The 26640-nt window shown below is 41.8% G+C and overlaps 1 protein-coding gene across 16 annotated transcripts in view; it reads right to left on the bottom strand.

Moving 5' to 3' along the window:
- The window catches only part of MAST4 (microtubule associated serine/threonine kinase family member 4), a 642435-nt gene that overhangs the window by 166281 nt on the left and 449514 nt on the right, over window positions 1-26640 (bottom strand). For 2 of the 16 annotated variants that reach the window (XM_055421949.2, XM_055421953.2), the window contains exon 1: window positions 21752-22272. The exons of 12 other annotated variants lie outside the window; for them this stretch is intronic. In XM_055421949.2, coding sequence (XP_055277924.2) covers window positions 21752-21843 — 92 coding nt within the window. In that variant the 5' untranslated portion in view covers window positions 21844-22272. Of the gene's footprint in view, window positions 1-9748; window positions 15086-21751; window positions 24702-26640 lie in introns of those variants that run through there. 2 more of the 16 variants (XM_055421945.2, XM_055421952.2) reach the window with 2 other exon arrangements.

Here is a 26640-nt window from a genome sequence, read left to right as displayed (position 1 = left end):
ACAAATCAAATCTCAACACTTCTCCACTCCCAGATTTATCAGACTAAGAGTTTGTACCCAGATTAACATGGAGGCATTTATAATGCAACTGCAAAACTAAAAGGAATTTTGCTTTCCATTTGCAATGAATATTGTGAAGTGATGCTGAATTAGGCAAGTGTGTGACACTTAAAAGTATTTACAGTTCTCTCCAAGAAAAAAATTTTTTTCTTTCCAAAATGCAAAGTTGAGGGGGTAGGAGGGTTATGAGAAGAAATGGCTTCCATTTTCTGAAAGAATTAGGATAAATTTAGCCTGCCACTCCTCTCACATAGAACATATTAAGACCTTCATAATTAAAACGCTTAGAAAGTATAGGAAAGAAAGCAACTTTAAGTAAATGAGAAGTGCTTTATCACTATTATTCCTTAACTTCTTTTTATTTCAAAGATCTTACTTTCCAGTGAGACAATACAATTCCAGTCTGGTAAGTAGGTAGGTGCAGCACAAGATCTCTGTGTAAAATGTGTGGTTATGACAAAGACGTGGCGATGCTCTGACGGGAAGATGCTGAAAGACGCAGGCTCCTCGAACGCAAGCAAAGGACATAGCTTAATACACATAGGACGGGGACACAGTCACATTCCCACTAGCTCTGATTTTTGGGTCCCTCCCAAGGGAAATGTTACTATTCCCTGAGCTTCCTGTGTGTGTGTGAAGTTGCTTCAATCGTGTCCAATTCTTTGTGACCCGTGACCATAGCCCTCCAGGCTCCTCTGTCCATGGGATTCTCCAGGCAAAAATACTGGAGTGGGTTGCCATTTCCTCCTCCAGGGACTCTTCCTGATCCAGGGATCAAAACCACATCCCTTATGTTGCTTGCATGGCAAACAAATTCTTTACCACCGGTGCCACCTAAGAAGCCCTAGTTACAACATGCTAAATAAAAGCAATAGATGAAACCCAGGGAATTTCTCACTACTGACTGCCCAAGTAACTTCCTAGGTGAATCAAATGCTACTTTCCTGGCAAAACAGTCCTTTAATTATGCCAGGGCCCCAAATCAGTGTTGCGACAAACTCAAGAGGCCATCCGGGTCAGCCTTTCTCTATACTACTAGAATCGGAGCTGCCAGGGATGGCAGTGAACTTCTGGATCCAGCTATTCCTGATTTCCATAGAGTCCAGAGACATGGAAGGAGTCTATGAATAGAATTTAATGAGTCTACACACTGGACTATTTCATGGTTTTCACTAACCATGAACTGAACAGTATCATTTCCTCCATGCACATTCACAGCATTAGCATTCCTTTTGATTTTGTCACCAATAGAAATCACATACATTTTCATATCATCGGATAGTTGCTGCATTAACAAGTCACTTTACTCATTATCACTTCCAAATTATGGAATTAATAGTTAACTAGACATACCTCTAACTCCTGATATCTGATGTACTAGTAAAGAATCACAAAAAAAAATCATCAATTTTTAGTGTTTTAATGATGATTTCAATATAACTGGCTTTCTTCATAATTTTATATGTTTATTTCATTTTATACACTTAAAAGATACTTTTCTGAAAAGTGGTTCATAGGTTTCACCATACTGTCAGTAGAATCCAGGAGTTTAAAAACTGGTTAGCAGTAGAGGGCCAAGGAAATCGTGCTAATGTCACACAGCTTGTTAGTGGCAGAAATGTGACTAAAAACAAGATCATCTGACTTCATTGCTCATAGAGTCCTTAACAGCTGTGGCTGGGAATGACCCAAGTGTGGTCACGTGCTCCCATGTAATTACTGGCTTCTCAGAGATCCTCCTACATATGTCTAACTAGATCAAGGCCCAGAGGCTCTAGTTTGCTGGGAAAGATGAGGGATATTCCCCGAAAGTCAGATCTAGCATACGGGAAGTTTTTCTAACTCCTTCATCTCATTCTCAGAGATTGAAGTCACAGGTCTGAGTATGAATGGATTGAATCTGAGCTGTAAGAGAATATATGCACAATGGAATAATGAACACAGAATATTCACAAATTATTTAAAATATCTGTTAAACCTTTGTACTTATATGAGAATCCTCAATCTAAACACAGGATATTTCTAATTGAACAATGCCCTTGGTATATTCAGGACTTCCCTGGTAGCTCAGCTAGTAAAGAATCCACCTGCAATGCAGGAAACCCTGGTTCAATTCCTGGGTTGGGAAGATCCCCTGGAGAAGGGAACAGCTACCCACTCCAGTATTCTTGGACTTCTTATGAGGCACAGCTGGTAAAGAATCCGCCTGCAATGCGGGGGACTTGGGTTCAATCCCAGGGTTGGGAAGATCCCCTGGAAAAGGGAATGGCTACCCACTCCAGTATTCTGGCCTGGAGAATTCCATGGACTGTGTATAGTCCTTGGGGTCGCAAAGACTGAGCAACTTTCACTTCACACTTGCTGTATTCAGCTTATCCCCCATAAACTTCATATGCCATCTATGAAGTGGCATGTAGGTGACTCCAGGCGTGCACCAATAGCATACTTGTACCAAAAGGTAGAGTGGCTATTTATCAGTGCTCATTTATGAGCCTGCCAAGTACTAGATGAGGAAGGGGAAATTCAAACTCAAAAAAAGCTAGCACTGTCCAAGGTCACAGCGTAGAGACTCAATCTTATTTCACACACACAAATCAGATCAATTGAAGATGGAAATGCATAATACATTAGACAAACAATTTCAAACCTTGATAAAAGCAGATCTTGGAATGTGCATTAATAGCACTTTGCATTTAGTAATGTTTCACTTTTGAACATTAAATGTGCTGAGGGTAAAAAACAAATAAAAGAAATAGCCAATTGCTTTCATGAAATATTGATGACAGTACAGTAAAAGTTCAGAGCAGCAGTAAAACTCCAGGAGTTATTTGCTCCTATAATAGTGTCCTTAACCCTGCATCTTGCCCCTACTGCTTGCTTCCCTCTATTTCCCACGTTCCACAGGAGGAATTTTCATTCTTTGAGAAGCTTTTCATCCTAAAGCATATGCAACATTCATTCCAGACTTGAATCTGGCAATGAGGTACCCTCCTGTCATTTTTTTTTTTTTCTGCTACGGAAAATATGGAACCACCAGACTGCCAATCTAGCAATAACATAACATGTGATATAAGAGTCACAAACTTGGAAGGAACCTCAAGTAGACACAAAAGCTACCCGGCATGATGTTTCAAAATTCATAAACATGTTCATGTCACTTTGGCCTAGAAATCTCTATACTGGGAATTTATCCTAACAAAATAGCTCTGAAAGACAGAAAAAGCTATATGCACAGATACGCTCACTGTGGAGTGCTTTCATTCAATAAACCTTTATTAAGTGCCTATTATGTGCCAGGCACTATGCTGGCAGAAAGGCTCCGCTTCAAGGCAGTCACAATCAGCTGGGAATTCAGAGAAGTATATACAGAATCACAGCACGTTGGGATAAATGCTAACAAGCCTGTGTAGAATCACCAGAAACACTAAAATGTACTGGAACAGAAAGGCAGAGAGTCGAGGAGGACTTTACAAAATTTTAGGTAATGCTTTTAATAATTTCTTCCCAGTTTTATTTTTAAAGACACAATGTAATGCTGAAATGTTTAAAAAAAACAAACCACCTTTATTACTCTCAAAAAAATTCCTCAATACATCCTTTAAAATAAAAAATGACAAGCAAGTGTAAATAGCCCTTAAGAGCTCTTCAAGGCCCTCCATCTTTCTCTCCACCACGTGTGGGAGGCGGAGTGTGGTCATGTATCACTAACTCCTCACAGGCGGGAGTGTGGTCATGTATCACTAACTCCTCACCGGCGCCCGGCAGTCTATTCCCGTCTCAGTTTCTACTACACGCCAGGGGGTCCCTCATCAAAACTGCGAAAGAACTCTGAGTTCATTTTGCTTAAAACCCAAAACAAAATAAACAAACCAAAAAATGTTACTGCTCCTTTGAGAACTTTCTCTTTCGAATGGCCCACACCTGCTGCAGAAAAATCCTGCTGTAAGATTTCAGAAGGTCCTTTACTAAAGACAGTATTTATTATGTGCTATGATTTTTTAGTGTAGAAATGAAAAAATTCTACAGTCTGAGGAGTTGTGTTGGGAAGCTTCTGGAGAAGTACAGGTTGGACCCTCCTACTAATTCACCATGAGAAATAATATGAACTAAACTGGACATGTTACAAAGAGCAGAGCCTTTATTTACACTCAGATTAGCGCAAACTCTATTCCTGTCACGTGAATGACACCCAGTGCAAGTTCAGTCGTGCTCCATCCATATCAGGGCTGTGGAAGCCATGGAGACACCTCTCTCAGCGTGTTCTGGCCTGCGTCATGGCTCAAGGCTTTGGTCATACTCCAGAAGTGGGCAGGGGTTTTAGAAGAATCACTAGGGAAGGCCGTCCCACACCATCTTTTTTTAAGAGTGCCTACAGGGAAAGACTGTGCTTGAAATAATCTATGGGAAGAAGGTAAAATTAATATTTACTGAGCATCTATATTTGTGAGGCATTGCCCTAGCTCCTGGTTTGGCAAAGATTTTCTGTAGAAGACCAGATAGTACATGTTTTTGACTTTGCAAACCAGAAGCTCATGTTACAACTACAGTAAGTACCCTACATGAGAACATTCAAGTAGTGAACTTTCCAAGATCTGAACGTGCCCTGTATGCCAGCTATTGTTCTGTATTGTAAGATTTAAAATGTTTTCTTTATCTTGAGTTTATTTTTAAAGTATTATCTGTGTGAAAAGTACTATAAACCTATTACAGTATAGTACCATACAGCTGATCACATTAGTTGGATATCTAAACTAACTCTGTTGGACATACAAGCAAACTGGACTTTTGAACATAGTCTCGGAACAAAACTAGTTCGTATGCAGATTTCTGCACTGGATTATGCTACTGTATTACCAGAAGCCATAAATAATACCTAACTGGACTGGTGTGGCTGAGTTCTAATAAACCTTTATGTATAAAAACAGGTAATAGAGTGGATTTGGTCTGTAGACTGTATCTTATCTGCCCCCGATCTAAATGGTTCACAATTTATCTTATTTAAGGCACAAAAAAGATTTGTTGGCTATTTTTCCTACTTAAGATGAGAAAACCAAGTATCAGAGGTAAGGTCACCTGCCAAAATCACATGTCTAGGTTGTCACTGAGTCAGGATTCCAACCAAGGTCTCCCTGCCCCAAAGTCTGGACATTTTCTACTATATGAAGAGAGTCTATTAGGTTAAACACAGATAAGGAAGAAGAGCCAACTTGAAAGAAAAAAATAAAAAGGCAAGTCTAAATCTTTTATTTCATCTAATGTTACCCAATCTATGCCCAACTATGACAGCAAAAGTGCTTGCAAACAGAGTTATGGGTAAAACATTCCTCCCAAGGGAAGCTTCTGGAATACCCAGTACTGAACACCTTCATAAACACAAGGAAAAAATAACCAAACTCTGTATTATAACATGCCAGATTATGGCAAAGCTCTAAGATGGTCATGCTCCTAGAATTCCAACACACCCTGAAAGGATTTTGTAAACTAACCCCACTGATATTCACATACTCAGTAATTCTTTCATTCCATGCCCGGATAGCACACTTTATAAGTGCTTTAAAAAAAAAAAAAGACATGGTACTCGGTTCTTCAGGAATTTTAACAGAGTTGGAGGGAACACACAGACACTAAATAGTTAATTACCTGTCGATATCAATTGCCACTCGTGTATGAAAAGACACTATAAGGGTAATGCACACAGCTCAGTGTCTAAAACTCAAGAAAAACTAGGCAACAGACATGAATGTGCTTCTTCTCCTGGCTGAATCTTATTCAAGGTTCTCTCTCCTTTTATTGCCCTTGAGAAATGAAAGATTTTGTTTTCAACATCACTGTCCTAATTTGGGAATCTGGAGATTAGCTTCAAACTTTGGTACCTAAGCATCAACTTCCTCATCTTACAATGAGGGGGTTTGACTAGATGCTTCCGAAGCTGCTTCCAAGTTAAGGATTCTATAAATTAGCTTTTAAATATATGATTCTGTAATGTCCAACTTATGAAAAGAAAGTACCCTGGATGAAATTTAAATGTCCAGATATTTTAATCCATGACATAGGGTTGTTACATCCTCACAGTAAGAAAAAGTTTCAATTCTTAAAACCATCTCCCTTAAAAAGCAGAAAGCATCACTTAGAGAGTTGCACAATTTATTTCTGAAAATTAAATGATGATTTCCCCCAAAGGACAGAGGGGAAAGGAAGATGTGGAGCAGATGGATTCATTGTTCCCCTATGGAGAAAAAACATTTCTACACCTTGCAAAAATATATTAATTGGCCTGCCATCTGGCAAGCCTGCTCACACACATAAGGGATAAAGTTTAGATCTTGAGGTTTAACATTTAAGCCTGTGGGGAGATGGTAATTGGAATCTTTCTGAGTTAGCAGGAGTATTTTTAAAGGGAACATTTCAAAAGAGAGCTGAATACAGGTGGAGAAAAACAGAAACTAAAATGTGAGACCATCCAAGGTGACATCACGGGCATCCATGGCCTCGCCCCACCTCTGCACACCAGTGAGCCGGCGTGGACACTCCCACATCAGGTGAGACTGACTGTTCATCAGTAGGCCAGCTTTCACAGCATGATTTTGAATGCTTCCCCTCAAGTTTACAGATAACCTCCTGCCCATGCCTTCTTGTACATTATAGTTTTCAATATTTTTGGAAATCTTACCACTGTAAAGGTGGCTGTTTAAAGGAACCTCTTTAAGAGGCGCGGGAAGTAGCTCATCAAACAGGAAGCTCAATAAAATATAAGTTTTGTGGTATGTGTGTGCACACACATGCCCAGAATAAATACATGGAGGATAATACCATATTCTTCACAGTGGTTATATCTGAGCACTCAAATTTGGGGTGATTTTAACAGCTGTTCATATTTTCTCCATTTTCTGTCTTAGGCATAAGTTTACATTTTCTTCTCAAAGTTACATAGATTCCACTGAAATTAAAATATAATAAAAATCATGAAGAGACATGGTATATTATTTTACAAGGCAAATAAAATATCTTGACTTTACCTTTCTCAAAATGTATGTGTTGGTCTGTGTTTACTGGCATGGAAAAACTCCATGCTTCCTTCTGGACTTCTTTATTTTCTAACAACCATAAGCTATTACATACCTCCCAATCTTCCACCTCATGGCTTTGTTTCCTTCCCCAATAAACACCACCAAATTATTTATAACCATTTTCTACTAGTAGACTGTGTTTATCTGGTTTCTTAAAACTTCCTCACCTATGTGGCATCAAAGGGCCTATTATACGCTAATAATGGACCACACAATTTAGGTTGTTTAAGCTTCTCTTTCGATTAGCTCATTCTGATGCATTTTCCGGGTATCCACTTGACATTACCAACCATGTAATCAAACTATGTTAAGTAATGTTAACCATCTTCTTCATCAAAATGATTGTTTAAAAGGATGACACGATGTAACACAGTATCCTCGCTGGGATTCTGGGATAGAAAAAGGACCCTGGAGCACAACTAGGCAAGACATAACGAAATATGGAGGTAACTTTTTTAAGGGAGTTGGGAAGGAAGAACCAAAAAAACCTGCTATTCTAAACCTCTATTAGCATCACCAAACAATTAAGGAGTACCTAAAACTTTCTGAGGTGATGGAAATATTCTGTATCTTCACTGTGATGATTACATGAATGTATTTGTCAAAACTCAAAGCGCTGCATACCTAAAAATGATAGTTGTACCACATGTAAATTCTGTCTCAATAAACAGTGTTAAAGCAAAGCACACCTAGCTGCCTAGACATTCTTTTTCTAGTGTGAGTACATTAGAGTCGTAAACCCTGTGTCAGTAGGAATCTGGATTGGTGGCAGTGAAAAACACCTTCTTTAACATTTAAAAAAATGTGCCTGAAGGAAAGACTTCTTTCCCCTCCATCCTTGGTAAGGGACAGCCATTTCTCAAAAGCATCTCACATACTGCACCGCTGAGAATGAAGACACGGCCAATTAAGGATTTCTGTGGTTCCAAGAACTCTGGACACAATATTTGTGCCTCTTGTATGTTGTAGATTGTTCATATTTTATTCTTACACAATTGTTTTAAGCACAGGAAAGCAGTTACATCCTAGTTCTCTAAATACAATGATTTTTCAAAGAGAAAAACATGCATTCAAGTGTCATCAATTTCTCTGCTTAAGAATGTAGTTAGCATTAGCATACTTAAGAGAAATTACCATGTTTTTAAAAAGTGAAGAAGAAGCCTGTAAGCAATTCATCTCTAAAACCCCAACAGATCTTTCCTGGCATTCACAACATATTGCCATGTAAGAGGTTAGAATTTTCATTCTTTCCATGAAATGAACTACACGCTCTATTACAAGATTGGCAAAGATTTTGAGATAAGTCTATAATATATACTCATGTGAATGCACAGGATTTTATAATGCCTAGAAATCTCAGCAAAACAAGCAGGGGTGTCGTAGAGTGTTATTCATTCAAAAGACCTGTAAGACAGCAGTTGTTCAGAGCTTCACTATAAAGTAAAACCTCAATTTCAAAAGCACAAGCCCACTCAAATACCATTATAAACTGTGATACTTTACGATGGGGAAATTACAGGAGAATACATATACAATTTTCATTAATGGGAAAGAGAATCAGCAGGTGGCATTTTAAAACAAAGTAAAAGCTACTTCTATTTTTTATTCTCTTCCCTTAGACAGCAGGTGGCATTTCTATAGCAAAGATCAAAATTATCAGCACTCAGTATTCCACAAATATCTTTGAATTACCAGGAGGATGCTGTACAACAAAAATTAAGTGACTAAAATCTTTCTTTACAAATACTATTTTCAATAATTAGAACATTGTTGGATCTGTATTTCCTTTGGAGTCAGGATAGCCAGTTATATTTTTATCCGGATTTACCCTGTACTATTAGTAATTTAGGGACAATTAATTAACTTTTATAAGCCTCAATTTTTTTTCATCTGTATAAGAGATATTACAGGGAGCATTAAAGGAGACAACATACATCAACAGATACCCTTCCTCTCCCTCCTCCCAAGCTGATGTTGGTGGATATCCTACTGGCTATTACAGGTTACCGTAATTATCTGTCCACATCACTTTCTAACCCCACTAGATTGAGCTACTTGAACAGAAGGACCATGACATGCATATCTTTGTTTCCCAGGTGATAAGCATAGTCCTGGTCATATGAAAGATATTCAATAAATATTTGGTACACAAATTAATAAATAAGACAATGCAATAAATCCTCAGACTTGCCCACAGAAGTCAGACAGAGTCAAACTAGGTTATTAGGGTATCAGCTTTCAGAAGGTGATTCAGCCTCATCCATGAGCTCCAAAGCAGAAAAAGGATCATACCGAGATACATAACTCATAAATAAGTCCCTCCAAGTATCTTTAAATGTAATTATCTCCCCATCTTTCAGAGGTTAATCCCCCTTGGCTTCTGATTTTTCTATTTTTTTTGACCCAGTTTACAACATGTGAGTTTTCTTTAGTGCTTTTAAGGCAGCCAAAGACAAGAAATTGACAGAGGAGCTACACGGCCGTAAGGATGGGGAGGTTGTTCCCTCCCAATCAAATCCCTAAGACTTCTTATGACTAGAAGGCAAAAACCAAACCAAACAAAGCAAGCCAAAATCATTTCAGTCTCACATGTCTTAACAGAGTTTAAGATATATACACACCTGGAACTTCCCAACAAAATCCATAAATGTTGGGCCATGAATCCCCTCCAAACATGTTAGTTTCTTATTAAATAGATTTGAAATCAAACCTGTTAAGAGGCTGAAGGAGCAGCTACAAGCCACTGCCTGTAGGACACGCCTAAAAGAATAGAAGGTTTGAAAAGTGAAGCTTGTTTTCTCGGCTGGGCATTTCATTTACATGGGAACTAGAAAACTGGCTTAGAGTGAGAACTATAATCTTTCTTGAACAATAGGTCATGACGAGCTTCCTTAATGCCAAAATAAGTGTTCAGAAGTGACTTCTCCTAACCGAAAGAAAGTGTAAAGGGCATATATGTTTACTCTGGCTTGAATACAACACTTCTGAATATGTCTATCCGTGCCAAGAGTCAGAACCCTATTCTTCATGGATTTCAAACCTGGGATCCATGAAATGAAATGTTTGTATGCCATCAAAAAGTTGCGGTATATCTAGCCAGTTCAAGTAACTTGTATCTTTTGATCCAAATATCACCCTAGGTCTGATGTGAGAAGGTAGAATAATTATAGCATTAAATCTCGAAAGGTAAAATAAACCACAATTTCTTCTGTTTAAGGAGGGTTTTTTTTTTTCCTTTTTTTTTAAAGAAGCCATCAAATGATCAGTAATCAGTAACAATTTCAGAGAAAACCTTAAGTCAACCTATCAGGAGGGCATTTTGGCCAGGGTAATGCTGGTAAAAAATAACATCCAAAAATCACTAAGGTCTAAGGACTACATTGAAGGAAGCAGAGATCTGATCTTAAGTTTGGATTACCATGTTAAGGAGGTTTATAAAAACCACTATTTTTCATTTGGTGAAATTTTAACTGTTAATGTTTTTGGCATTGTGCTTTGTACCATTTATTAAATAAAAATTAAAAAAAAAAACACTATTGACTTTTCACCTTAAAATTCCTAGATTTCCAAGGTTAGTTTTTTTTTTTTAATTGACATGAGAAAAGTCATCCATTGAGGAAAAACACTACATACAAAGTTTATAGGTCATATCATAAAAATGGGGCAACTTTTATTCCTTACTAGCTCTGTGGTCCAAACAGTTAACCCTAAACATCAAATCCTAAAGCACACAGGAAATTATAATTCATAAACATATTAGCTCATTTTGCAGAATCCTCACCAACAACTATGACCTTAAGCACTCCTGAACTATCCTATGTGCTACCTATCCCACCATGACCATTTGAATCATAAATTTAAAATTTCCTTTACTTAGGGACCCATCTTTTATGGGGGCTTCCCTTGTGACTCAGCTGGTAAAGAATCTGCCTGCAACGCAGGAGACCTGGATTCGATCCCTGGGTTGGGAAGATCCCCTGGAGAAGGGAAAGGCTACCCACTCCAGTATTCTGGCCTGGAGAATTCCATGGACTGTAGTGTCCATGGGGTCGCAAAGAGTCAGACACGACTGAGCGACTTTCACTTCACTATGTTTTATGGAAAATGCAAATTCATAGTCATCCATTCAACCTGCCAAGACAGGTGAGTGTGCCGATCAGTTGTCCTGCCACCTGTCTGCCCTTTGGAGCAGTTAAGCAAGAGTTGGCTAATTTTACTGTGAACTATTTTTTGGATTAGCAAATAATTTGTGTTTATCTAGATGGGTCTAGAATGGAGAATATGTAAGCCTGTGCATATGCTCAGTCATGTCCCACTTTTTGCGACCCCATGGACTAAAGCCCATCAAGCTCCCGTGCCCATGGGATTACTCCAGCCAGGGATCAAACTTGCATCTCCTGCGGGTCCTACATTGGCAGGCGGACTCTTTACCACTGAGCCACATGGGAAGCCCAGAATGGAGAGTACAAAGAGGATAAAACTAACCTTCACTTGGAAAAATAATGCATTTGACATGGCTTCTGTATCTTCATATTCAGTGCCTGATGTAGATAACCTACAGGGAAAAGTCTTCAATTTTGTTTGAAAAATCTTGAGATTAGCCAAGTGAAAGGAATATTTGTACAGGAACTCTATCCCAAGTTCCAAAAGCAACAAGTCATTCCAGATCAGACTTAAGAAATAACATTACATAATAGTCACTTAATGGCCATTGTTTTACAGTAACAAAGGTTTCCATTTACCGTATTTCCTAGAGTGTTTTATTCAACTAGCAGTTTTTCCCATGACAAACATACTTTTGTCCCCTTAACCCCTTCATCTACCTGTAAAAGTAAGACATTCAATAATTATAGCTTCTAATTAAAAGATATCCATCATATTGCACTTTAAAAGATAGGTATATTAAAGGGGCACAGGAGATTTTTATGCCAGCCACAGGTTCAGATTCTTCAGATCTAGTGGCTAAGAAATCTGACAGTGGCTAGATGTTATAATAGTTACTCTCAAGAGAAATGTCATAAGGTCAAAGTCAGGGTCCTGAGACATCAACACGCACTGTAATGTTTAAAATTAGACAGAATAAAGCATGGCAAAGACAGCTTCAGCAAACACTCATATGGCAAAATGAGCCTAGTGGATCCATCAGCTTTCCTCCCTTTCTGATTCTATGACCCTAGGAGACTTCACCAAGTCTCACTAGTTCCTTCTTCCCTTGAGCCAAGTGATTCACTCTAAAACTAATATATTATCTGAAAAAGCTATCTCTTATATGAATGTCCACGTTAGGTTAGAAAGTTTCCAGAGATATGTAGCTCATTCTTCCCTGTGAAGAGATAAAAGCGTACTTCGAGAAGTACACAGAAAGACATTTACTACTACTTCACTGACTACGCTAAAGCCTTTGACTGTGTGGATCACAACAAACTGTGGAAAATTCTTAAAAAGGTGGGAATACCAAACCATCTTATCTGCCTCCTGATAAATCTGTATACAGGTCAAGAAGCAACAGTTAGAATCAGACATGGAAAAACAGGCTGGTTCAAAATTGGGAAAGGAGTACTTCAAGGCTGTATATTGTCACCCTGATTATTTAACTTATATGCAAAGTATATCATATGAAATGCCAGGCTAGATGAAGCACAAGTTGAAATCAAGACTGCCGGGAGAAATATCAATAACCTCAGATATACAGATGACACCACCCTTATGGCAAGAAGCGAAGAGGAACTACAGAGCCTCTTGATGAAAGTGAAAGAGAGTGAAAAAGTTGGCTTAAAACTCAACTTTCAAAAAGTGAAGATCATGGCATCCGGTCCCATCACTTTATGGCAAATAGATGGGGAAACAACGGAAACAGTGTCAGACTTTATTTTGGAGGGCTCTAAAATCACCGCGGATGGTGACTGCAGCCATGAAATTAAAAGACGCTTGCTCCTTGGAAGAAAAGCTATGACAAACATAGACAATGTATTAAAAAGCAGAGATATTACGTTGACCACAAAGGTACATGTAGTTAAAGCTATGGTTTTTCCAGTAGTCACATATGGATGTGAGAGTTGGACCATAAAGAAGGCTGAAGGCCAATAAATTGTCGCTTTTGAACTGTGGTGTTGGAGAAGACTCTTGAGAGTCCCTTGGACTGCAAGGAGATCAAACCAGTCAATCCTAAAGGAAATCAATCCTGAATATTCATTAGAAGGGCTGATGCTGAAGCTCCAATACTTTGGCCACCTGATGCGAAGAGCTGACTCATTAGAAAAGACACCGATGCTGGGAAAGATTGAAGGCAGAAGGAGAAGGGGACGAGAGAGGACAAGGTGGCTGGATGGCATCACTGACTTAATGGACATGAGTTTGAGCAAGCTCCAGGAGATGGTGAAGGACAGGGAAGCCTGGCATTCTGTAGTCCATGGGGTCGCAAAGAGTCAGACACAACTAAGTGGCTGAACAATAATAATATATATGGGGTCCCCTGGTGGCTCAGACAGTAAAGAATCTGCCTGTAATGCAGGAGACCTGAGTTCGATCCCTGGGTGGTGAAGATCCCCTGGCAGAGGGCATGGCAACCCAGTCTAATATTCTTGCCTAGAGAATCCCCATGGACAGAGGAGCCTGGTGGGCTACAATCCATAGGGTCACAAAGAGGAGGACACGACTGATCAACTAAGCATAAATATATATGTATATATGTGTGTGTGTGAATTTTGCCTGCAGTTAGTTTCCCAAGAAACTCCAAACTCTAACAAAATAGAAATCACTGATAAATGTGAATACCAACATCAGCAGAATATATAAAGTCCTAAAATGGGCAATGAAGATGCTTAGGATAAGATAAACATTGACTGTCTATTCTTTTCACCAATCTATTTTACCTTCAAATGCTAATCAAAGCCTAAATTCTCTGCTTGAGACTTTTTTCTTTAAAACAAAACAACATGATGTTTCAGTTTGATATTGCTATAATTACCTCCCTAACAAGCATATCCAATAACCATTAGTGTAGCTAAAATTCCCACTGGTCTTCTCATGCTATTAATAAGATTTAAGGTCAATATTTTCAGAATTTATAACCAAGTTCACAAGGGAACTTCCCTAATTACCAAGATAGAGGAAAGAAAATAAAGTATCAGAACAAGTACTAATAACCACATGAACTTTTACTTAGAGATAGTCCTCTAGTTACAAAATGTGCCATGGGTCACAAAAACCCAGTGTGTTGCTAGATATCCAAGTTTTCTACCAATAGAGCTTGGGCTTGCTTTTAATAAATGGTTTTACACACACCCTGTACCTACTTTCATCCAAGTAGCCCCAGGACCATTCTATTATCTTGGATCTCTGATAAACTTTCAAAGGGATTACTCAGTTACCATGATGTCACTCCCAAATGACTAGGTTACATGTAGTGAAGACAGCTCCGATTAAAAATAGCTTGGTGCGTGCTTACTCACACTGAGAGATGGGAGTGCTGGGGAGGTGAGCTAGGGGTTCAGAGGCTCAAATCCTGAGCTCCCTGAGAAACCAGCCTACTTCCCTTTAACCAATACAAGGAGGACTCTCCCAAATTATTCAGAATAAAGCCCTACCCCAAGCCTTCTCCTCTATGAGTCATCTTCACACTGGTGTGAAGGGGCAATCTCTCAGCCCCAACATTTGTCGTTTTTTAGCCCAGAAGGCAGGTGGTCTCTGTCTTGAGGCTTATGATCCCCTGTTTTTAAGGTATCACTTGGCCTTCTGATAACAGGATATATATGTGAAGAGAAGCAAACAGAGCCATAAAAGCACGCAACGTTCTCTCTCCTCACTGTGAACTTACTGACACAAGTGTACTCCTTCCACAGTCGACTCGTTACAGCAACCAACAGCCCACACCTCCCCCGGGAACATACGCTCCACATCTAAAGCTTTGTTTTTAATGAACTTCTGAAGTCTCATACGCTGCTCCGCTCTCATTCCCCTCCTCCTCCCTCTTTCCCCTTCCCTCTCCCCTCACAAAAGACCTACACATTCAAGGGGGAAAACAAATGATCGGTCATCTCCTGCTGTAAAGGTCCCACTGGAAGTTTCAAGCAGTATTTCTGAGGTGTGTATATTTTGGCCCACAACCTTTGCGTCTGGTCAGCTCAAAGACCCGAGAACACGCTGCTCTGGTGTGGGGCAGCTGGCGCTGCACACAAGTCACTTCGAGGAGCTCCTGGCCTGGGCTCTCGGTGGTCCCTGCTTCCCCAGGGGGGCCCCTGATCAGGCTGGGGGAAGGGTGTGGGCGTGACTGCCTCGTAGACAGTGTCCATGTCAGAACTAGAGACGAGATGAGCGGATGGAAGGGCAAGCCCTGCAATGAGGGGCAGGCCTGTCCTGCCGGCGGAAAATGCCGTCAGGAGCATGAAGAAAGGAGGATGAAAGGAAGCAGTTATGAAACAGGCCTGGGCAAAGCAAGGAGTGGGAGGGAATGGGTGCAGAGACGCAGGGAGGGGCAGGGACCGCAGGTCAGGCGTGGAGAGGACGAAAGCACGGATGTGCGCACCAGCTTTCAGCCATCTGTGGAGCAGGCGGGGGGACGAGGCAGCATGTCCTCCATCCGTCTGTACCCTCAGCTCAGGTACAGGCTCTGGCAGAATCGATGAGGGGGCCGAGGTGGGCTAGAGAACAGCTCCAGCTGCAAACACATCAGAAAGGAGACAACGCGGGAGGCTGGGGAAAGAATTTGAGCTTCCAGAGGGGCGGGGAGAGGAAGCTGTCATTGCCTATTGGGGTGATGAAGCAGGCAGTAAAGTGAGCAACAGTGAGTAAGGGGATATGATTCAGGGAAGAGGACTGACAGGCCAGCTGTGAGCACGCAGAGGCTGGGGGGCGGGGATGTGTCCCCGCTGGACATGGCTTCCCACAGAGAGTGGCTGCCACCCACGGTCGCCGACGCCTCACTTCACTTCCGTGTCCGACCGCCAGCCCGTCCCTCTGCGGCCAGGGTTCAGGGTGAAGTCACGCAGGACTCTCCAGTCTTCAGACACACGCACACCTCGGTTCGCCTCTGTGGAGCAGCAGCTGGCCGCTCCCTTGGGATCTCTGTGAGAACACTCTGCTGGCTCCCTTCCCTCTGAGGGGACTCTCCTCGGCATCTCCTTTCCATTTCCTATCTCCATCTCTGCCCTTTCCTTCAATGGGACGTCTTCAGCTCTCCCACAGATTCATCTAGCACGTTTCTCATGGTCCTAATGAGGACTTCCAAGCCTATTATTTCTGGTCCAGCCTCCCCAAGAGCCCTGGACCTACAATCCAACTTGGCCCGCCTAGGGGCTCTGCCTTCTCAGCCGCCAAGCCTTGACTGTTCCCAGATGCCTACTCCTGAAGTCTTCCCGCCCACACCTCTTTCTCATCCTTTAGATCTTCTCTTAAATATTATCTCTCCAAAGGCCTTCCCTGACCACATTATCTACAGTGGCCTCTGCACTGTCACTCTCTTCTCAGCTCTTGCTTACAGCCTCCAGGACACAGTGACCACCACATGGCATTTGGCTTACTTAGATGTTGGTTTATTTCTGAGGCCCAAGCCCTCTGTCTGGTTCACCTCTCCATCCCTGGCCTGACACAGACCACTGGCTCTGACTCAATGAGCGAGTGGCTGTTCCACAGTACAGCACAGGACAGATGCTCACTCAATGTGGATGAACTGTCCCCTATGGGGACACAAGGGGAGGCTACAAGTCCCAGCTCTTGCGTCTTATATCTACAGGTGAGTCTCCATTTTCCTAGTTCCCCAGGTTAAACCCCCCTGGGCCATTGTGGTACCCTTCTTCATTCCTCAGAGCCAACAACTCATCAACTTCTCCCAACTTTATATCCTCAATAGCTCTCAGGGGGTAATCGCACCACATTCTTTGCTCAGGCCTGCAAAACCCTCTTAAAAGGCTACTGCAATAACTTATCCATTGGTTTCGAGGTCTCACTCTCCTTTCTCAGACCTTAAACTCCCCAGCTTTGATAGATGTGCCTCTCTCCCACTGGATAAAGGCCAAGCTCCCACAAATACCTACAGCCTCAACTCTCTTCTCGGTCATCACGCACTATTCATCCCCTCGTTGTAATGACAGTAACCATAACAAGAGTTGGGGTTTATTGAAAGTTTTCATATGTGAGTCACTGCAGTCAGCATTTTACATATATGATCATATTTTAATCTTACAACAATCCTATGAAATAAGTAATGTATTTATCCCTATTTTGTAGATAGAGCAACAGAATTCCAAATAAGTTAACTGATTCAACAGACAATATCACAGAATTAAGATTCAAACTCAGGTAAACTGGCTTCAGATCAACCCTCTTAACCACTGGGCTCTATTAGATAGCCTCTTTAAACTTTATGCTTCAGCAACACCAAGTTATGCTTCTGATTCTTTATGCTCCAGCAATACTGAGCTATGTCTAATCCCTCGAACTCCGTGTTGCTGAGGCTACCATGCCTTCATACACACCATTTCTCTTGCTCCTTGGGAAGGCCTTGTCTTTCTGTCTGATAAATGCCAACCTACCCTTCAAAACTTCCCCACCATTTTCTGAGTGGTACATCTCTCAGCTCCTATGTACACAGTAAATACTTCTTGATCGCCCTGGTTTGCAATGATTCACCTGCACCCCTTCACTGAAGGCATGCCTATGACTTTCAGCTTTGAGTCACAGCGCCCAGGCACACAATAGATGCACAGTAAATACGGATTAAACTGGGCTTTCTGAAAAAGGGGTAAGCACGGGGTAACCAAGACCTGACATGCCAGGGCAGGAAGGAAGCATATTCTATCCTTCTTAAAGACATATATGCATGCTCAAAACAGAAGAAAGGCTCACCAAACACCCCAGGTGTTTCTGGAGAGAAGACAGAGAGTGCATAAACGTTCAGTGCATTCTGACAACTGCAGCAGTTAGTTTAAGATCCCTGAATGTACCTGCTGTTCATTGCAACTGCTAAGCAATGGGAATTCAGCAAAAATAAGGCAAAACCGAAACAACCTTTTATCCCAAGGGTTCTCAGAAAAGTACATTTGGAGCCTCAGTCAAAAGGATGAACTGAGTCACAAACTACCCAATGGCCTGGGTGGGACTGTACGGACTGAGGTGTCACTGAGGCTTGGAGATGATCATTTAAGCCCGAAGAAGACAAGACAGATTTCTCACCATTATGGTTAAAATTCAAGCATCATCTAGAGTCACTAGACTTCAACAAAACTAAAGGTGCACTTTAAAACCAAGCAGCAACATTTATAAATAGATGGTGTGTGTTTTTTGCAGTGTGACATATAAAGGATAGAAGTTAAAGAGATGCTTGATCCCGCCTCCCTCAAAATTTTTAGTTCAACGAGAATGGAAAAGATGTTACAAACAAATAGCAACACAGGCGAGCAGGCAAAGTAATTCCCATTCTAAGCTGTAAGGGGAATCCTCCAGTGAATGGAGACTCCAAAGATCTATGAAATTCACAGGCTCTAAAAAGCGCAATCCTTACTTCAGTTTAAAACAACACATTTTGGTTGAAATACCCTGTTTATTCAGCCTAGATTTCTGTCCCTCAAAGAAGCAGGTGAATGGCTGTATTAAGACCACCTTGAGGAAATGAGGGAGGTGGACAGGTAGGCAAAGCCAGTCATTAAAAAGGAACCATTACCAATGGAAATGTGAGGTTTACAGCAAAACTGCAAACAAAATCAGCTTGCATCCAGAAAACTCAGTGTCTGCCACATGCCAGGCAAAAAGGAATGAAGCGAACAAAATATCATCACTGGGACATAGACCAGGGAAGTTAGGCTTTCAGTGCATCAGGACCCGTTCAAGAGTTCAGGCCTGAGGGTCAGTCTGTAAGTGCCTTTCCCCAAGAATTCAGGAGTTATGAGCCAGGCAGAGCTTTGAGCCGGAAGAGAAACCTTAAAAGCATTCCCATGAGAGCGCAAACCAACAAAGTAGAGCCATGCTGAATGGCAAAGCAGATGCAATCTGGCAAAACCCCGAAGGCCTCCATGATGACAATTTCTACCACCGTGTAAACTGAGGAGAAGAGTTGGAAACCATTTAGCTTCTCTTTCTTTTGTCTAAGTGGTCAACATTCTATCCTGAGGTGCTCCAAGATACTCATTCACAGGTTCAAAACTGGATTTTATTCTTTGATAGATAGAAGAGGCTGATACTGAAAAAAAGGTTATCATGAAGTCCTCTGGATTACAACGTAATCAGAAGAAACAGTGGAAATAAAATATGCAAGCAAATGTACAGAGAAGCAGCCAGGCTTGGGCAGGAGAGCTGTTTCAAGGGCTCAGGCACGTCCAGCTGAGGAGGAGGGTAAGGCATCCTCACCCGGACACTGGGCACTCCCTCAGCAAGGCTGGCGAAAGGGGCAGGCAATCTGGGAATGGAGAGGTCCTTTTCAAAGGGCAGACTTAGGGAAGCTGATCAGTGCGGTAAGAAACAGGACTAACATGGCACATAGAGGAGAAGGACTGAGAGCCGTTAAGGGTGGTCACAGAAGGGGAAGAGTCATCCCACAACCATAGGTTTCGTGTCCTTACAAAAGGAAAAAGGACACAGAGCTAGAATTGACTGCTGTATAATAAGAGAAGGCAACAGCCACATACACTGACCCAGAGAGAGGGACACTTGCCCTTCATCTTCCTGAACCTCATAGTAAAAGAAAGCGGCTGGGGCCCCGGGAAACCTGTAAGTAGATGTATCTAGAGATGATCTTCAGGATACAAATTTCCAAACTCTGTGAATCCTGGAAATCCCCAGTTAACAAACAGGTTGTGACAACCTCTATTCTGAGAAGGGAGGGAAGAAACTGAAGGTGCAGGCCCATGACTTGGGGAGTGGACATAGCCCTCCCACACTCTCATCTGGCTGGGAAGAACCCAAGTTTCTTTAGAACCGAGGCTCTCTGCCAGGGTGAGCTGTCTCAAATGGAGTGTTCCGGGCTGAGTAGGTACTGCCCTAAGGCCGAGGTCGGACCAGCCTGAGAATCCTTTACGTGTTGGCCTCAATAATATCATCAAACAGGTAGGTACAGGAAGGAAACACTCCAGTTGCTCCTCAGTTTCAGACACACAGGCATGATGCCAGAGCAGACTTCTCTCACCCAGAAGTGGCTCCAGGTAAGAGTAGCAGCTGCATCTCAGCCCAGGCTACATCCCTTAGACATGGTTAAGACTCCTGACACACAAGTCACAGGATTTACTGCCATGAGGAGCAGAGGCCTGGTTCCGGTACAGTAGGTATCTCTTCAACTGATCCATTCTTTGGGGGCGGTGCTCTGGTGTGTGGATGACACAGCCTGTACAAAAATGACCAATGCCGAAAGAGTCTCTCCCTCTCTGAACACTGTGGCAGGATGAGAAAAGCACAGCCATCCTATTTAAAAGGTACAGCTTTAGATCATCACATGGTTAAGTAGTACCAACATCGTTCAAGTGATGTGAAAAGGTGTGACTTACAAACTGATGCAATCCCTGTCTCTCGCGCACACACACACGTGTGCGTATTTTTCTGTATGTATATATGCATGTATATATGAACAGCATATGTCAGTGTATTCCAGGACACTTCTGAAATTTAAGAAATACCATGAGAGGTCAAAAAGAAAAACTGCTAAGTTTTCCAAAGTATCACGTATCTGTACTAACGCTGCAAAAAGTTACTGATACAACCAAACAGAATGAACCATTTTCCTGTGTTCTTTAAACACTGGAGCACAGAGATTATGAATCTCCAATCTGATAGCCAAGCATCCTGTTTATTTGACTGCACCGCGACCTCGTGTGTGTTCACGTGTATTTCAAGGCAAGTTCTGAAGAAAAACAAAGAATGTGTACTTACACAACTCAGAGGGTGTGCCCCTCTAAAACCACAATCATGCCACCTGCCTGTGCTGGATACAAATGCAGAGAGAGGAGGCACACCTCCTTTAAAATCATTTTCTTTCACTCAACTGTCAGCAACTGACTCTCAACTGCCTTTCACTTGTGGCTTGAGCTTCACCTTGATTTTTAAAATCTTTTTTCTTTTCACCTACTCTAATAGATATATGTTACAAAATGAAAAGGCCAGTCCTGTACTAGAAATGCATGTCAGCAAATCAATTAAAAAAATAAAGTGCAAAGTTATGCAGACTTATCTCTTTAAACAGACAATTTGAAAAAGGCAAACTTGAGCTATCTTTGCATTGGACATGTCCATTGTATAAAGGTTAAATATTTAATAGAGCGGAGGGAGCATCTGAAAGCCTCTACACAGAGAAGCAAAAGCTCCCACAATGGAGTGAATGAAATGGACAAGCGATCAGATCAAAGAGAGTGAGCAAGTATCTCTTCCCGCTTCCCTGCTCTCCCACCACTCACAACTCCAGGTCCCGAGTCTCCACATTTCAGAAAGAGAATTCCGAAAAATCACATAGATCAGGAAGAGCCTGGAAATCCGCAAAGAGGAGGGAACACCTGAGCCAGGGCGCCCCTGGCAGAGTATAAACTTCTCAAACTGCTACCCAATCAACAACACCCCAGTTGCTAAGGGGGGCCCAGGCCGCTGGGCAGCCTCTGAAGCTGAAGCATTCATTCCCTCTGCAAGGCAAAAAGGAACCCCCGCATTTTTACCTTTGTGTTCGCCGAAGCCTGTTCCCACTCCTCAAATGAGGCAAAGTAAAGTTTGAGAGCACAGTCCAAAAATTGGGGTCAGACATATCCATTTCTTTCTCGCTTCAATTCACTGCGGGTTCGAGGCCATAAGACCAAAACGGAGAGAAGGAGAGAAAAAGGAGAGGGGAGAAAAAAAAAAAAAAAAGACAAAAAGATCCCAATGATCTACTCACTCCCTCCAGAGGAAACGTGCTGCGCACTGTGATCTCAAGAACAACTTGGTGCGTGAGTGAGAAGTACCCGTCCTAGCCTTTAATTAACACACAGCCATTTCTCCAAGGTTCAGGAAACTTATTTCCTCTTGGGTTTGCCCTCTCCTGGTCAGCCTCGGCCAGCTATAAACAGTAATTACCCGAGTTTGGCCGTGCGTTCGGCGCAAAATGCTGTCTGTGTGTGATTCAGTCCAGGGTACTTTGTCATCTGCTTGGCAGATACCATTCGCAGCTCCTGGGGGGGGCGGGGTGTGACGACTATTTTAAGTCTTTGGTTCCGGGAGGGCTGGTTGCTTATCAGCAAACCATTCAACATCCGAACATGCCCAGTGCTGAGTTTCCTCTCGGTATCTACATACAAGGAAAGGAATGTAAATGGAAAAAACTCCTCTGCTTCGCCCCTCCTCAAAAAAAAAAAGGGGAAACTTAAAAGCACTTTGCGAAAGCGGGCCGGCGGCGGACTCCGGCCGACACCTTTGTGCAGCCTCCGCGGAGGGGGCCGGCGGCGGGCGTCCCGGCGCAGACACGCCCCCGAGGGGCGGGGCCTCACGGGGAAGGCGGTGGCGGGACGGGCGTGAGCCTCCCGCAGCTCCTGCCGCCCCGCGCCCCCGGCCACCCTCACCCATCGCGGCTCCTCCCCTCCGCGTACACAAGCCCAGCGCAATCCGGAGCCGGGTGGAGAATGCCGCGCACACCTGCAGGCTGGTCCGTGATTCACCGCAAGACCGGATCGTCAGGAAAACGCTCCGAGGAAGTCAGGGATGACTCTTTGCCCAGAGACGCTGTTGGCTGCGTAGAAAAAGCACGCCAAGGGGATGCCACACTCACCTAAAACCTCAGGAAACTGAATTTACGCGTTTACATCCATTTGATGAATTGCCACAATGCACATATGTGTGGCTTCACCCAGTCTCGGGACTGGTCAACTACTACCTGTGAAGACACTGCCTGGCATTCAGTAAACCAACGCTAGAATCATTTTCCTGCCAGGAATGTTAAGAGTTTGAAAGGAAGGAATGAAGGGGAGGTTGGATCACTGTTGTTATTCTTTTCCAAGAAAGCCACAGTATTCAAATTACTCCCCAAACTCACCAATGGTTATGATTTTCTGATATAAAGAAAACATTAGAATTTAAATTATCTGCCTCAAATCTGGTGTAATATGGCAAGAAATACCAATTTTTTTTAATGTCTAAGCAAAAATAACACTTAAAAAGATGGTTTACTTCATCCAGTAAATATTGAAACAAACTTGCTTACAGAAATATACGTTGTTGTTCAGTCCAGTCGCTAAGTCGTGTCCAACTCTTAGAAAGGTGAAGAAAAAGGCAATGGGGGTGGTTAGCTGACAAGGGAGCCAGGTAAACAAAACAGGAGGCTGGTTTAGGATGTATTCTTTATCTAATTCTGGTTACCCACAGATATATTATCAGCCCAAGAACTCTAAGAACTTCTGATAATTCTCGTCCAGGGCTTTCTTATGCATTATCTCCTCAAACTCTTAGGGCCTCCTCAGATTCTTGAAATCTATAAAAGTAGACAAAGACGACAATATTTTCTCAGTTTTATGTGGCAAAATACACTTCATCAGATACTTAGGTACTTGGTCCAATACTTTTTTGCCCCATACTAAGTCATATCTTCTTTTTAAAAAATGGTTTTAAATATTCAAAAAAGTATCTTTTAAAGGCTTACACAGAGATGGTACCATACCCCAGAGTAGGTTCCCAACCTCAGCACTACTGATGTTTTAGGCTAACTGTTTTGTCTGGGGGGCTGTCTTGTGCATTGGAGGACATTTAGCAGCCTCCTTGATTGCTGCCCACTAGATTGCAGCTGTGGTGTTCAATGATATCTGCAGACATTGCCATAACTTCCTTGGATGACAAAATGGCTCCTAGTTGAGAGCCACCACTCTAGATAAAAGCTTTCTCTAATAAAGTAGTATAGAATACTGGTTAAGAGCAAAATTCCTGGGTTTGAATTCTGGATCCAACACTTCCTATGACCGTAAGCAAGTCAGTTGATGTATGCCCACTTTCCCTATTTGTATGGGGTCCATGACAGGACCAACCTCTAAGAGGTTCACACACATAAATGAGATGACATACATAAAGCCCTTCATGCAGTGTCTAGAACACAGTGCACATAAATGTTGGCAATATGCAGAAGCTAAAAGAATACCATGCTGGAGAGATGCAAGCCTGGAGCAGAGGACATGCCACAGCATACTCTATGCTTTCAAGGTGCTCTGAACATGCTTCTGCGGGGGTGCTGGTCACACTGTATTACAATTGACTGTTTACTGCTGTCTTTCCTATTAGTCTGTGAGTGTCCTCAAGGCTAAAGTCATGTTTTATTGATCTCTGTATTTCTACAGTCTGACAGTTCCTGATTTATATAAGCATTCAAGACATGCTTTTTGAATGGGGATACTTCAGATGTTCAGGTATCTATTCTTTCTCTTAAGATGCCCTGAAATTTATCCGTTTTAGCAGGTCTATTGATTTACTCAAAGAATCGTGAATTTTAAAGAAGCCCATGAGGATATTTTTAAATTCTAAAGACTTTCTCTTATTGACTCATTTTTATCTATATTCTGTAACTGGAAACAGTAGATAGAGTAACATTCTTCGGGTCTTAACATGGCTCTAAGAAATGTCACAATCAAATCCAGGGTAAACTCTCTTTGAATCCTACCCCCTACCCGATCCCCAAAGATAAGCCCCCCAAATGTTTTGTGCTCACTTTTTAGGTATCCGGATAATTACATATCAGAGGCTGCCCAGGGAAGAACAATGAAGCTGGTGGAAGGGGACCTGAAACTGCTGTATAAATTATGGGGTTGAAGGACCCTGATGAATGTGGAAAAGACTTAAGAAAGTAGCAAGAGCTGTCCTTGAATACTGAAATAATTACCGTTTGGAAGGATCTTCAAGTGCAAAGATGAAAAAGGCTGACACAATAAGGACTTGCTCTGTGGGTGTTAGAGGAGAGGCAAACTGAAGGAGATGCAGTGGGTGAGAGTCAAATTCTGAATGACTTAATGCTGGGGCAACTCTCACATCCTCCATGGTCCTTCCAGAAAAGTCTATGCATGTGGGCACCACCACACGAATGACAGCAATAAGCTGGATAACTCAGTGATATGCAACCTTAATCTCTTCCCTTGACTGACACACTCTGGTCTGTGGGCAGCAGGTGTCGTAACTCTGTCCACCTTGTACATTCTGGGGACTCCACTGTGCAGATTCTCAAAGAACTAGGCAAAGACCTGAATATGTTTAATGTTTCCTTTAAATTTTAATGTATACTTTAATGTTTTTTGCACTTCAAAGTCTTTGAGAATTGGGGTTGTATCCAAGATGAAAAGTAAAAATTGGTAAAGTGTATGAAGAGCTGGAAATGAACTAGTTAATACAGTGAAAGTGGCTAATATATTCCCACACTCCTTTAAGAGTAGGAGTAGGTGTGACACTGAAGTGTAGCTTGTCTCCTAACCCGTTTGACTTGATTTGGGAACCTATGATTCAGAAGGTGATGCAGTCAGCAAATACAAGAATTAAAATCATCAGAACCACTGACATTTTTATTCAGATAAAATAATTACATGTGTAGAAACTAAAGTATATTTTAGTTGCAAAGACAGTCAAATTCTGGCTACAGAACTAAGAAGAAACTGAGATTACTGGAAGTTCTTAAGACTACAGCTGGTCTATGGTCACTATATAAATATTCAGTAAGATTTTCTACTTATTGCACAATAACTAAGCCTATACAGCAGTGGACAAGCTTTGTGATTCAGAATACTCATTCATTTAATCAGGTTGATATTATCAGTCATTGTTTTTATGAAAAAGGTGAATGAAATTGAAAAATAAGCTTGTCACCCTCCTGAAATGCTAGTTTAAGATGAAGTAAGTAAAGAAGGGTCAAATTCTTCACTATTGACCTCTTCTAATATAAAAAATTCCAGATCCTTTTCGCAGACTTAATTCTTCTGTCTAAATCCCACCCTCTGACCAATGTTCATTCAGTAGGGTTTCCACCACTTTATACAGAACAGCATTAAGGATAATATCCCTGGGACTTCACCTTGAACTTAGACCTTACAGGAGACTGAGTTTTCTAGTGGAGGTGTGAGGCTAGGAAGCTGTTAGCTCCCTGCACTGTCACCCTTGCCACAAGGCCATGTCCAGTAAAAAGACCCTAAGGCAAGTGGAGTTCCTAGTAAGTTTCCAATTGTATTCTGATCTTGGCCTGGTCTGGGAATTCTGCTGCACATTAACTTTGACCTCTGTCCAGCGTTATCATCTGAGTACCCAGGAGTGACTGCATTCCCAAGGCTGTCCATACCCACAGTGTACTTCGGTCATCTTCTAAATGCTGTCTTCAAGAGTTTGAGTCTAGGAGTATGAGGAGCAAATTGCCCATCCTGAATGAGCCATCCTTGCAATCACTGTACCTCCTAAGAAAAAAAATTAAAAACTGGGCCAGAAATGTGAAGAAAGTTGAATCAATGGGAATGAGTTTTAAGAAAGCTCTTCTAGAACTACTAAGCAAAGGTTTTTGCTTCCATTGCTAAAATATGAAGGAAGATAAAAGGATCAATGAAAATTAAGTTGTAAGGATAGA

This window comes from Moschus berezovskii, chromosome 18 (genome assembly GCF_049115385.1).
Source record: "Moschus berezovskii isolate FMDL1 chromosome 18, NW_MosBer_1.0, whole genome shotgun sequence".
NCBI lineage: Eukaryota > Metazoa > Chordata > Mammalia > Artiodactyla > Moschidae > Moschus > Moschus berezovskii.
This window is presented reverse-complemented; position numbering and strand designations above follow the sequence as displayed.